Source organism: Glycine max, chromosome 20 (assembly GCF_000004515.6).
Source record: "Glycine max cultivar Williams 82 chromosome 20, Glycine_max_v4.0, whole genome shotgun sequence".
Taxonomy (NCBI): domain Eukaryota; kingdom Viridiplantae; phylum Streptophyta; class Magnoliopsida; order Fabales; family Fabaceae; genus Glycine; species Glycine max.
Genome location: NC_038256.2, coordinates 17,843,778 through 17,858,458, shown reverse-complemented (window position 1 = coordinate 17,858,458; position 14,681 = coordinate 17,843,778). Strand labels below are relative to the sequence as shown.

General features: G+C 38.1%; 1 protein-coding gene across 1 annotated transcript; it reads right to left on the bottom strand.

Annotated features, from left to right (window-relative positions):
- Positions 1 to 2,160: 2,160 nt before the first annotated feature.
- LOC102664919 (uncharacterized) lies at positions 2,161 to 2,907 on the bottom strand. Its single transcript, XM_006606705.1, has one exon. The coding sequence runs from the start codon at positions 2,905 to 2,907 to the stop codon at positions 2,161 to 2,163; it is 747 nt and encodes a 248-aa protein (XP_006606768.1).
- Between the last annotated feature and the right edge of the window lie 11,774 nt (positions 2,908 to 14,681).

The following is a 14,681-nucleotide window of genomic DNA, read 5'->3' as shown; positions in this document are numbered from 1 at the left end:
TTTTACACCATGGTTAGGGTCAGGGAACCTAGCTATGAGAATATATGTTTGTCCCTGTTGCATGCTAAAAAAATTTTCTAAAAAAAAAAGAACCATGTTTTCGACGAATGGGATGTGATATATATATATTGTTGATGAATAAAATTATTATCCTTATTTGACTTGTGTTTCTTGAAGACCTGGGGAGTATGAATCTCAGACATGAAAGATATATGTACATGCAGAATGTGACTTATTGTTGATGTTGCTATTGATGACTTTAAATGATACGTGGTGAAGTTGATATTTATGATGATATTGATTTGAGATGACGTTGCTAATGATGATCATGTCAACATGAATTGATGTTAATATGAAATGAGGTTGTTGTTGTTGTTGATAATGTCATTGAGATGAGATGATGCTTATGTTGAGAATGATATTGAAATGAAATGTTGATGATGTTGGAAATGCATTGAGATAATGCATGTTGTGTATGTTCATGGGGGTGTGCATTGACCTTGTCGGATGTCCCCTGTGTGGGAAAATAGAGTGGTTAAAGAGTTTAAACATCTCTGAGGGGATGTTTAGGATCTTTAATTCATCTATGGTCATTGTACTTGATGACGCCCATGTTTCATACGTTGGATGTTGTGTATGTTCGTGGGGGGTGCATTGACCTTGTCGGATGTCCCTTGTGTGGGAAAATATAGTGGTTAAAGAGTTTGAACATCTCTGAGGGGATGTTTAGGATCTTTAATTCATCCATGGTCATTGTACTTGATGATGCCCACGTTCATACGTTGTATGTCTTGTATGTTCATGGGGAGTGCATTGACCTTGTCGGATGTCCCTGGTGGGGGAAAATAAAGTGGTTAAAGAGTTTAAGCATTTATGAGGGGATATTTAGGATCTTTAATTCATCCATGGTCATTGTACTTGATGACACCCATGTTTCATGCCTCATATGACACAGGAAATAGTATAAACTATGGCAGTATGTACTTGTAGTTCCTTGTGAGGAGGACTACTTGTACTAGGGGGTGCGTCACTCGGTTTGGGAACTCCCTTGTGGCCCAGCCTGATCATCAAGGGGGGGGGGGGGGAGTTACGCTGCACGACTGGGTGGCCTCGACAATTACTGCATAGTTTCCTTAAGTGAGGTGTCGTGTGGACACGCTTAGGCTATTTCCTTGGGGATGGTACGTACCACATTGCATCTGAGAGTTGAGGTCAGGTGCATGCATCATCCTGAGCATAATTGATTGGATCCATGGATGGATGATTAATAATTGTTGGATGTGTGCGTTGATTAACAAATGTTGTGTAAGCTCATGATGTTTGTCTATGTTTTTTTACTAATTGTGGTTATTTGGATTTAGTATTGGTTCTTTTTATAATGAACTCACCCTTGCAATTTTGTATCGTGTGGTTGATACCTATGATGATCGCGAACCTTGTTCGTGGGAGCAGAATGACAACAGTAGGGTGCATGAAGTGAGATTCTGTTGAGGAGTTGTCGAGCCGACGTGATGACGTTGGGATTATTTTGGGAGAGAGTTGTGTTTTGTTAATCAACTCCTCCATAGTTAGTTCATGATTCCTTTTGTTGAACTAAAGATGTAAAGCTCAGATTTTTAATTATATGTATGAACAAATTTAATTTCCATTATGTGTATGACGTGTACTGAGTTACTATTCACACACACACACACACACACACACACACACACACACACACATATTCACTCAAGTGATGGTGTGTTGTTTGGTGAATGTATGTCAAGACAAAAATTACTTCTATTTTCATAAGCAAACTAAAGGAGTTTTCCAAAAAAAAATTGAATTTCTCGAGGTATTTAGTGGTGATATCGTAGTGACAAGGCGGGTCGTTACAATAACCATCAAGGTAAATTTATTGGGATGACTAATTTTTTTTACAATTACAAGTTTTTTTATTTTAAGAGATTCTTAAATATTTATATCCATCTATTGCAACTTTTTTTTATCAGCAAAGATAATACTTTTTATATAAATAAATGAGTACTAGAGGTACTAAAATACAAATGTTTAAATACCCATGGTAATGGTTCCGACTCAGACTGAATGGAGTCTAGATTGGAACCACAGCCGGGGCAGTACATATTAGTAAAATCTAGTGACATTCTATGTTGCTAATCTTTACTGATACAAAATCCCTACTCTAAGGTTACTAGTCCATTGATTGAAATGCATTGAAAAGTCTTTCTCCATATGGCTCAGCCATGTCCACAACAGGAAAGTTGCATTCATCACTTTGTTGCTGGTGAATGATTCATTGGAGAATATCATCTTGTTCCTTTGCTGCCAAATAGTCCAAGTCACGGCCAGCCACCAACACTTCCATCTATTAGCCCTAGTTCCCTCATTCAATATATATCCATAGTGTAGGAAATGTTGTCTTGGATCATTCGGCAAGGCTGCAGAATTATTCACCCAGGATAATGTTTCCCACCAGATAGGTATGACTTTACTGCAGTGGAAGAACATATGTCCTGCTTCCTCTTCCATACTTGTACAAAATGGGCAGCTCCTATCCATGAGTTGTACTTGTCTCCTATGTAAGTTTACTTTAGTAGGCATCCTATCTCTAAGTAGCCTCCATGCAAACACTCCATATTTAAGTGGCACCTTCAACTTCCAGAGCTCCTCAAAAGCCTGATCCTTAATCCCCTCAACTGTTGTCTCCCTCATCCATTTGTAAGTTGTTTGCACCGTGTATCTCCCACTTGAATCTTCCTTCCACTCCCACTCATCTCTTCTATGTGTGTGGATAGTCTTCCCTTCAATGTCTTGTAGGAAATTAACAGCCATTGGGATCTCATTATCGAACAATGGCCTCCTCCATGATAAATTCCACTCCCAGCCCCCTTCCTGATGGCCTCTCATCTGCTGGATTAATTTGTTTTGCTGGCACGAAATTAGGAACAGTCTAGGATATTTCGTTACCAGTGAGGTCTCTCCATCTAACCACTTATCCTCCCAAAATTTGATCCTATCACCAAACTCGGTAAAAACACTCTTCCACACCCAACCCTCTGTTGTACACCGTTTTTTACATCCTCACCTTGTTGTGTTATTTGGAAAACCGACTTTAGGTCTCTCCACCACAATGACTCATAATTATCATCGGTAGCCTCATCTAAACCCCCTCACCATCCGTACTTAGACACCAGTATCTTCGCCCATAACTGTCCTTCATTATGAAATAGGTTCCATCTCCATTTGCCAAGCATAGCCAGGTTGAAAGTGTTTATGTCTTTGATACCTAATCCATCTTTTTTCTTTTGGAAGGCATATTGTCTCCCACTTGATCCAAGCAATCTTGTTTATTTATGTTCCTCCTCCCCATAGGAATCTGCATTGTAGGCTGACTAACTTGTCCTTCACCTTCTTGGGAATCCTGAAAAAAGATAAAAAAGTAAATGGGAATAGAAGTTATGACTGACTAGATAAGGGTCACTCCCCCCCCCCCCCCCCCAAAGGAAAGATAACTCTGCTTCCACTTAGATAAGGCTCTCTCACACTTTTTAATGATAGGGTCCCACAGCTGCCCCCTCCTTTGATTTGCACCTATAGGTATACCTAGATAGACAAATGGGATGGACAACAAACCGCAGTTCAAACAACTGACTACATCAAAGTTCCACCTCTCCGACATACCGATTGCACCAAAACTACTTTTTGCAAAATTAATTTTCAGGCTTGATGCAAGTTCAAATGACCTCAAAATTGCTTTAAGTGCTCTCACATTCTCCAGTGATGCCTCTCCAAAAAATATTGTATCATCCGCGTATTGGAGTTTGCTTATATCGATGTTGTTTAAGCCTACTTTGAATCCCTGGAATAAGTTTTTGCTACATGCCTCTCTCACCAGTCCAGTCAGTGCCTCCGCCACAATATTGAAGAGAAATGGTGCTATGGATCTCCTTGTCTTAGCCCTCTTTGTGGGGAGAACTCAGACGAAGGGCTACCATTTACCAATACCGAAATAGATGCAGATTTCAAGCACCCTTCTATCCACTGTATCCATTTGGAGCAAAATCCCAACCTTCTAAGCATATAGAAAAGAAATTCCCAAGATACCGAGTCATATGCCTTCTCATAATCCATTTTGAAGACAATACACAACTTCTGTCTTCTTTTTGCCTCATCAACCACCTCATTTGCTATCAATGCGCTCTGTAACAGATGTCTACCCTCTATGAAGGCGGACTACCTCTCATCTATTATACTTGGCATAATCTTTTTCAGTCTGTTGGCTAACAGCTTGGCCACTATCCTATACATACATCCAATCAGTGATACCTGTCTGTATTCATCTAGAGCTTGGGGATTTGCCACCTTAGGGATTAAAACTATTAATAAAGCATTGCACCCCCTTGGAATGATTCCATTGATGTGAAATTCATCCAAGAATCGCAGGACATCAGGTTTTATTAGATTCTAGAATGTCTTGATGAATTTGAAATTAATTCCATCTGGGCCTGGGCTTTTCTGGCTCCCACATCCCCAAACTACCTCTTTTACCTCCTCCTCCTGAAATTTGGCCGTTAACATATCATTTTGCTGATTGCTAATGGTCTGAAAGCTAATACCATCCAACTGGGGTCTATGCTGATCAGTCTCTAGGAATCTATGCAAGAAAAATAGTTTGTCTGCCTCTTTTACCCTCACCGACTCTTCAATCCATGCTTCATCAATCCAGACTCCATTCAAATTGTTATTTCTATGGTTTGCATTAACCAACAAATGGAAAAATCTTGAATTACAATCACCTTCTTTGACCCATGTAGCTCTTGCCTTCTGTCTTAGTAAAGATTCATGAGATTGTGCAGCTATCCACATATCTTCTTGAAGTTTTTTTTCTTCTGATTATCATCTGTTGAGGAGAAAGTTATCTGTCAGCCAAGTTCACTTCCAACTGGTTTAGTTCTCCCTCAATCTTCTTATATTTCTTAAAAGTATCCCCAAACTGGTCTCTATTCCATGTCTTCAGCCTTTCCTTCAACTTCTTTATTTTTTCTTTAAGCACGAAGCCACCCTACCCACTCTGCTGTTGGGACAGCCAACATTCCTTCACTATTGACTTGAAAGATTTGTCTAGGAGCCAACAATCAAGAATCTGGAATGGCTTTGGACCCCAATCTACAAACTTTGACCTAAGCAAAACCGGGCAATGTCAAAAAAATTTCTATCCAATGGGTGTTGGAAACTGCCTGGCCATTTTGTAAGCCACTCTAGAGAGACTAGAAATCTATCCAACTTGCTTCTTGCAGCGCCATTGGGTCTAAACCATGTAAATTTTCTTCCAATCCATGGCGCTTCCACCACCTCCATATCATCAATCCATTCATTAAACTCCCTGATACTGCTCCCCTCCACCCCCCTTTGACAGACTCCCATCCTTTCCACCGGATCTTTGATGTTGTTAAAATCCCCCATAATGCACCATAGTCCCCCCTGGTTGGCTATTTTCAGTTGTTTGATGTTTTCCCATAATATTCTCTTACTTTGCATGTCACATGGTGAGTATATATTTACAATATGAAGCTGCAATGCCTTCTTAATCCATAGGCCTGTTAAGCAAATGAAGCCATTCCCCGCTACTTTCCTTTGTAATGTGAATCTATTTTCAGTCCACATACATAGCAGTCCCCCTGTAGAATTAATTGCTGGTTGCACCTCCCAAGAGACTGTTGTATCCCCCCACATTGCCTGGCACATTGATCTCTCTATACTTTCTTTCTTGGTTTCCTAAATACAAATCATGTCCAATTTCTCTTTTTTGACCAATCTCCTTATTGCAGCCCATTTCACCTCTGTTAGTCGATGAATACGACTAACTTTTGTGTATAAAACCTGTGTAAATTGTATCAAACTTCCCCAATTTATGGTTATTTTGTAGTGTTATAAGTATTTTCTGTTAAGTATAGGTAATAAATACTTAGTACTTCCATTTTGCGTGTTTAATAATCATTTTCTCTCAATTTCAGGTTAATTAGGTGACTCTGAAAAGTGCTATTTTTCACCTTCTCGCTAAGCCAATCTGCTGGCTTAGCGAGCGTCTGCTAAGCGCAACACTCATTGGCTAAGTGCGAGGAAGAATCTGGAAGAAGATGAGCTGTACAGGTTCGCTAAGCGCACCGCTTCATCTCACTAAGTGCACCGCTTCAGTCCATCCACTGAGCGAGAAAAGAACGCGCTAAGCCGAAATTCACTAATGTGCGCTAAGCGGTTCAGAATTGCGCTAAGCGCACGAGCACAAACAAGGCCACCTATTTAAGCCTGAAATCAGATTTTGTGAAGGGAGTTTGGGCTGAGAGCTGAAGCTTTGCATGTCTAGTGATTCTAGAGAGAGAAAGGTCCAAGTTCTAGAGAGTTTTGAGAGATTTTGCTGTGTGAAGATCTGTAGAGACCAGAGCTTGAAGCGGAAGCCATTCTGAGAGCTTGAGATGAGTTTGTGAGTGGTTGTGAGATCCTAGAGGTGAAGGAGACATCCTCACCACTTGTATTTTTGCAATCTTTCATATTGTTCTTCTCTTTGTTGTAAAGGAGGCTTCCTGGTTATGGAAAGCTAAAATTCTCTGTTGGATCTTCCTTGTAGGTACTTGATGTAAATATCTTTCTATCTATTTAATGATGTTTTGTGTGTTCTCTGTGCTATCAGCTTTTCATTCTAGTATTCCTTTACCTTGATCACGTAGATGCATGCTTTGTTAGGGTCATTCAACAGTGGAAACTATTCTGATTCTGATGACTTTGATAGGACAGGGCTAAGTTGTCATACTATCACGAGGAATTGGGGTGCGATAATTTATTTGTAGTATGTTTGTCTTAATGCAGTCCTGGTTGAATTTAGTCCAACAAGAGGAATCCGAGGATGATAATTGATCAGGATTAGGCTAAACTATCATGAGAAATCGGGGTTTAGCATCTCATGAGACACCATAGGAACACATGAGCATTGTTAGATAGAAAATATCCTTTTAGCATTAGGCACCTATTAGGAAGACCAACGCGTTTTCTACTTGTTTTTACACATCATTTCTCTCACGTGATTTTCCTTTTTGCATAGATAGTTTACATACCTGTTCATATTCACACTTAGATTTTCACATCATACACCTATTCACTGAAATAGCTTACCAAGTAACACAAGTTCCCCGAGAGTTCGATACTCAGTTCTTACCATTTTATACTACTTGTGCAATTCAGTGCACTTGCCGGAAGCGAACAACCCCCCTCCCTAACCCTCTCACATTGTATGTGATAATATTCATGAGTTATGGCTTCTATTCCCCACTTTCTCTGCCTCTTTTTTGTCTCTATCCCCCATTTGCATGAATTTCTCCACTATCCTTCCCTGTTCCTCAATCCCAGTTACTCCCAAATTATTTGCTATTTCCCATATCATTTTTGCTTCCTGCTCCTTGTTTTCCGCTACATGTGGCATGTCCACATAGGGGTTAGGGACCCTTTGAAACAACCTCCCTTCACCTATTTATAGGGAAAGGGGGAGGAGGTTGCTGCCCAGCTCGCCCAGGGTTGCTTTCTCCTTAAGTAACCCAGCTTCCAAAATGTTCTGGAACGGCCAGATTCGAAAATTTGAAAATTTCTATTTGCACCCCCATCTTGATAAGTTCACCCCCTTTTTCATAATTTATGGAAAAGTTACGAAAGCCTTAAAGAAGCATATAGGACTTGATTTTCTTCTTTTTCCTCTTCCCTTTCACCAATATCAAGTGAAATATGCTTACCCAAGGTTTTTGGAAATTTTACGGAAGCATTATGGAAGCCCCAAAAGCATATAGGACTTGATTTTCTTCTTTTTCCTCTTCCCTTTCACCAATATCAAGTGAAATATGTTTACCCAAAGTTTTTCAGAAATTTTACGGAAGCATTACGAAAGCCCCGGAAACCATTTTTCAACAAAATGTGGAGGATCTTGATAAGTTCACCCCCTTTTGTGTTTTTGGCTGTTTTCTTTCCAAAATCTCACGAAAATTTACGAATTCCACCGTGATGAGTGTTAAGCCTTCTGAAGCGATCAACAATGGTCCTCAGATGAAATTAGAGTGTAACAGTTTATTTACACACACCCCACTTTGCTAATACACTCTTGTTTTCATGTTTTATACTAGTTTCTTTCCGAAACATCTCAGAACTTTACGGATTACGCAACAATACTCTTTTTGCCCCTTCGGAATGTTGCGGGACTTTACGGATTACACAACAATGCTCTTTTTGACTTCCAGAATGTTGTGGATCTTTACGGATTGCACAACAATGCTTGTTTTGACTTCCGGAGTGTTGCGAGACTTTACGGATTACACAACGATGAGTATTAAACATTTTGAGGTTGTCAAGCGAAGGTCTCATGCCAACAAATAATGGTCCCTGGACGAAATTAGGGTATGACAACGGACATCATGATTTGAATAAAGATGTTTCCATTCATCAACCAAAGTGCCCTCAAAAGGTACACCTTGACTACTTACTTTTGTCAATGAATAAAATAAAGACTAATCAACCACAATGGGAATTTTATGCACCTTAGAAAAGATAACACCATCCTTAATTTTCAAATTATTATAAAAGACATGAACTAACTCAGGATAGTATGGCATTTTGAGAGACATAAAATTGATCAATTCAAAATTTTGAAAGACTTGATAACAATCAAAAGTCTCTCCTTCAAATAATTCTAAGTCTAAATATTTGGGATCAAGAATGACTCGATTGGAAAATGAGGAATAGTACCTTTGACGTTGTTCGTCAGAGGAAAATAAAGTTAAGGAACGTGGGGAGGAAATGGAGGGATTGGGTGGTGCGAGAGAGTCACCGGAAGTGTCGTGGTGGCATTTGGCCTGTAGCGGTGGTGGTTGAAGTTGAACTCTTGCGCTTCTTAGATGAGTCTGCCATTTGATGCATTTTTGGTAGATTTTGATCAGTGGGGTTTGTAGAGAATTGAAAAAAGATGAAGTTTGCACTTTGTTTGAAAGGATTTGGGTAAGAAATGAGAAAGTTATGAGGGTTTGAAGATTTTGGAATGGAGGGCGTGTCAAGGAGAAAGGGAGGAAGAAAGTTTTGCACAAGGAGAGAGAAAAAGCTATATTTATAGGCATGGATGAGTTGTAATTGATTACAACTCATGTAATCGATTACAGGCTTAACCTATAACTGCCCACAGTCTCTAGTAATCGATCACAACCTATTGTAATCGATTACAGTAGGTCTGTTCTATGGTAATCGATTACAGGGATTGATAATCGATTTACTAGACCCTAAAATATGAGTTTTAAAGTCTAATAATCATGAAAATCAATTTATTATTAGCAACCAATATACACAATATTTATAAACAATCAAAATAAACAATCATCATAAACAAACATGATAGATAACTATCAAAAACAATTATTTCACTCAATCAAAGTAAATAATCATCATAAACAAACATGATAGATAACTATAAAAAAACAATTACTTCACTCAATCAAAGTAAACAATCATCATAGATAAGCATGATAAACGACCATCAAAAACAATTATTATAAACAATCAAAGTGGCTAGGAATCTAAGTTATTTAGGTCTATGAGTCTTAATTCTCTTCTAATAGCAAAGAAGTTTTCTTTGGGGAGAGGTTTTGTAAAGATATCAGCTAACCGATTCTTTGTGTCAACAAATTCTAATATGCAATCCCCTTTTTGAACATGGTCTCGAAGGAAGTGATGCCTTATTTCAATATGCTTTGTTCTAGAGTGCAAACCAAGATTTTTGGACAGATTAATCGCACTTGTATTGTCACATTGGATAGGTATATGATCAGGTTTTAAGCCGTAATCAGAAAGTTGTTGTCTCATCCAAAGGATTTGTGCACGACAACTTCCAGCAGAAATATATTCCGCTTCTACAGTTGATAAGACAACAATATTTTGCTTTTTACTATGCCATGATACTAGAGCAGAACCACTAAAATGATAGGTTCCACTTATACTTTTTCTATCAATTTTGCATTCAACAAAATCAGAATTAGAGTATCCTACTAAGTTATAAGACGAATTCTTAGGATACCATAACCCTAGATTTATAGTGCCTAATAAGTATCTCATAGTTCTTTTAACGGCACAAAGGTGAGATTCTTTGGGATTTGATTGATATCTTGCACACATACAAACGCTAAACATTATACCAGGTCTACTTGTTGATAAATAAAAAAGAGATCTGATCATACCTCTACATTTCTTTATGTCTATTGGTTGACCGGTTTCATCTTTATCCAGATAGCAAGTAGTGCTCATAGGAGTGGTCATTTGTTTAGCATTTTTCATCCCAAACTTGTTAAGCAGTTCCTTGCAACATTTTGACTGACTAATAAATATTCCATTCTTTGTTTTTTTATTTGTAGTCCAAGGAAGAAATTCAAATCTCTCCATCATGAACATTTCAAACTCACTTTGCATATCTTGGGAGAATTCTTTACAAAGAGAATCATTAGTAAACCCAAAGATTATATCATCAACATAAATCTGTACTAAAAGAATATCATTCATTTTTCTTTTGATAAAAAGTGTGGTATCAACCTTTCCTTTAGTGAAGCCCTTTTCTAAGAGAAATTTGCTCAAATGTTCATACCAAGCCCTAGGGGCTTATTTTAAACCATATAGGGCCTTTTTCAATTTAAAGACATGATTGGGCATATCTGAATTTTCAAAACCAGGAGGTTGATTAACATATACTTCTTCTTGAATAAAACCATTTAACAAAGAACTTTTAACATCCATTTGATAAAGTTTAAATCCATTATGGATGCAAAGGCTAATAACATTCTAATGGCTTTTAATCTGGCTACTAGAGCATATGTTTCTTCATAATCTATTCCTTCTTCTTGATTATATCCTTTAGCCACTAATCTATCCTTGTTTCTAATAACTATTCCATGTTCATCCAGTTTTTTTTCTAAATACCCATTTAGTTCCTATAACTAGATGATCTTTAGGTTTATCAACTAATTCTCAGACTTGATTTCTTTCAAATTGATTCAAATCTTCTTGCATAGCAATGATCCAATGTTCATCAATTATGGCCTCATTTAAATTTTCAGGTTCAATTAAAGAAACAAAAGCCATATTAATGCATGCATCTTTGAGAAAGTGTTGAGTTGTTACCCCTTTTGATATGTCACCGATGATATTATCAACATGATAGTATCTTGAAGTTCTCCACTCTCTTGGAAGATCTATACTTGTATTAGTTTCATCAATTTGAGAGTCTTCATCATTTTCATTTCCTTTGCCTTTGTGCCCTTTTGATGAAGCTCCATGTGGAGCTTGTAGGCCTTGGATCATCTTCATCAATGGAGTCCTTTGCTTCTTGAAGATCAATGGCAGCATAATGGAGAAGAAGAAAGATGATTGGAGATGCCACTTCAAGGAGAAGATGAGTCAAGAACAAGCTCACAACCATAGGAAGCCATGGATAAGAGCTTGAAGGTAGGAAAAGATGAGTGGAGGGAGAAGGAGAGTAAGAGCACAAAATTTTATGCCTCAAATGAGGTCTGAACTTTGAAGTGTAATTCTCAAATGATCAAAGTTAAAAAATGCACACACATGGCCTCTATTTATAGCCTAAGTGTCGCACAAAATTGGAGGGAAATTTGAATTTCTATTCAAATTTCACTTGAATTTGAAATTGAATTTGTGGAGCCAAAATTTCACTAATTATGATTAGTGAATTTTAGCTATGTTTCAACCTACTAATCCAAGATCAAGTCCAATATTCTCCACTAAGTGTGCTTAGGTGTCATGAGGCATGAAAATCATGAAGGACATGTACAAAGTATGACTATATGATGTGGCAATGGGTTGTAGCAAGCAAATGCTCACCTCCCCCTCTAAAATTTAATTCAATTGGGCTTCTCCCAATTCAGTTAAATTTATTTCCCAACATACACATCAAATATTCACTTAATGCATGTGAAATTACAAAACTACCCCTTATAATAAATCTAGTCTAGGTGCCCTAAAATACAAGGGTTGAAAAATCTTACATTTCTAGGGTACCCTATGATGCAATCCTACCCCACAAGGGCATTAGATAGAAGACTCCAAGAAGATTGGACAGAGATGCAAGAGAAGGCCATAGGGTTTTCATGAGCCTTAGGGTAGATTTCGGGCCCATGGGCTAAGTATGAGCCCGCTTATCTTTGTACATATTAGATTAAGGTTTCATTGTTTTTGGGCCTTGTATTTAGGGCTCCATAATATAGGTAAGGTACCCTAGAAATGTAGGATTTTTCAACCCTTGTATTTTAGGGCACCTAGACTAGTTTTTTTATTAGGGGTAGTTTTATAATTTCACATGCATTAAGTGAATATTTGATGTGTGTGTTGGGAAATAAATTTAATTGAATTGGGAGAATCCCAATCCAATTAAATTTTAGAGGGGGAGGTGAGCATTTGCTTGGTACACCCCATTGTCACATCATATAGTCACACTTTGTGCATGTCCTTCATGCTTTACATGCCTCATGACACCTAAGCACACTTAGTGGAGAATCTTGGACTTGATCTTGGATTAGTGGGCTGAAACATAGCTAAAATTCACTAATCATAATCAGTGAAATTTTGGCTCCAAAATTTGGCCCCACAAATTCAATTTCAAATTCAAGTGAAATTTGAATAGAAATTCAAATTTCTCTCCAATTTTGTGTGACACTTAGGCTATAAATAGAGGCCATGTAACGACCCGCCTCGTCGCTATGATATCAACACTCTAATATGTGATAATTTCAATTTTTGTAAAAAGAACTCCCTTAATTTTTCTTATGGAAATAGAAGTAATTTTTTCCTAACATACATTCGCTAAAACATACACATTTACTTAGGTGAATATATATATATATATATATATATATATATATATATATATATATATATATATAGGAACAACAACTTAGTACACATCATCCACATGATGGAAAATTAAAATCTGTCCATGCATATAAGTAAAATCTGAAGTTTACATCTTTGATTCAACAAAATGACTCATAATCCAACTATGGAGGAGTTGATAAACAAAATACAACTCTCTCCCAAAATAATGTCAACATCGTCATGTCGGCTCGACGGCTCCTTACCAGAATCTTACTCCCTGCACCCTACTGCTGTCATTCTACTCCCACGAACAATGTTCGCGATCATCATAGGTATCAACCACACGATACAAAATTGCAAGGGTGAGTTCATTATAAAAAGAACCAATACCAATTCCAAATAACCACAATTAGCAAGAAACATAGTCAAACATTATAAGCTTACACACATTCATTATTTGACACTCACATCCAACAATTGTTCATCTTCCACATTCAACAATTACTCATCATCCATATTCAACAATTACTCATCATCCATCCATGAATCTAATCAAGACTGTACAGAATGATGCATGCACCTAACTCAACTCTCAAATGCAATGTGGTACGTACTAACAACCAAATCCCAAGAAATAGCCTAAGCGTGTCCACATGACACAATCACTTAGGAAACCATGCAGAGTTCATCGAGACCACCCGATTGTGCACGTAACTGCCCCCGCATAGGTGATCAACCTGAGGCCTAAAGGAGTTCCCTACCAGGTGACAAGCCCCCTCATTACAAAGTACACTCTGCCACAGTTATTCTATTTCCTGTGTCGTATGAGGTATGAACAAGGCCAAAAGCAAGTGTCAAAGACCATGGACCAATTAAAGCGCTTAAGCATCCCCTCATAAATGCTTAGATTCTTTAACCACGCTTGTCCCCCACGAATGGGCCATCCGACAAGGTCAGTGCACTTCCCCCCCATGAACATACACTACATACGATGTATGAACGTGGCCCAAAGCAAGTGCCAACGACCATGGACCAATTAAAGCGCCTAAGCATCCCCTCAGAAATGCTTAGATTCTTTAACCACGCTTGTCCCCCACGAATGGGCCATCCAACAAGGTTAGTGCACTTCGCCCCCCACGAACATACACAACATCCAACGTATCGAACATGGGCACCATCAAGTGCAATGACCATGGACAAATTAAAGCGTCTAAGCATCCCTGCAGCGAAGGCTTAGATTCTTTAACCACACTAGTCCCCCACGAATGGGTCGTCCGACAAGGTCAATGCACCCCCCCATGAACATACACAACATGCACATGCCAATGCATTTCCAACATCAATCAACATTCCATTTTCATATCATTTTGAACATAGACATCATCTCGTCTCAATGACGTTCGTCTCAATGACTTTATCAACAACAACAACAACCTCATTTCATATTCACATAAACATCAACAATAACATCAATTCATGTTGACATGATCTTTATCAACCACGTCATCTCAAATCAATATCATCATAATTATCAACATGACCACATATCAATTAAAATCCTCAATAGCGACATCAACAATAAATCGCATTCCGCACATACATATTTTCTTTCATGCCTGAGATTCACACTTCCCAGGTCTTCAAACAACACAAATTAAATAGAGACAACAATTTCAGTCATCACAATAAATATATATATCGCATCCCATTCGTCAAAACATAGTTTTTCCTGAAAACCAGCATGCATATCCATAACAATTATATCGCATCCCATTAGTTAAAAA

Bases quoted from the DNA above. Each gene is read 5' to 3' on its own strand.
- LOC102664919 (XM_006606705.1), bottom strand. From the start codon at position 2,907: ATGAGAGGCCATCAGGAAGGGGGCTGGGAGTGGAATTTATCATGGAGG.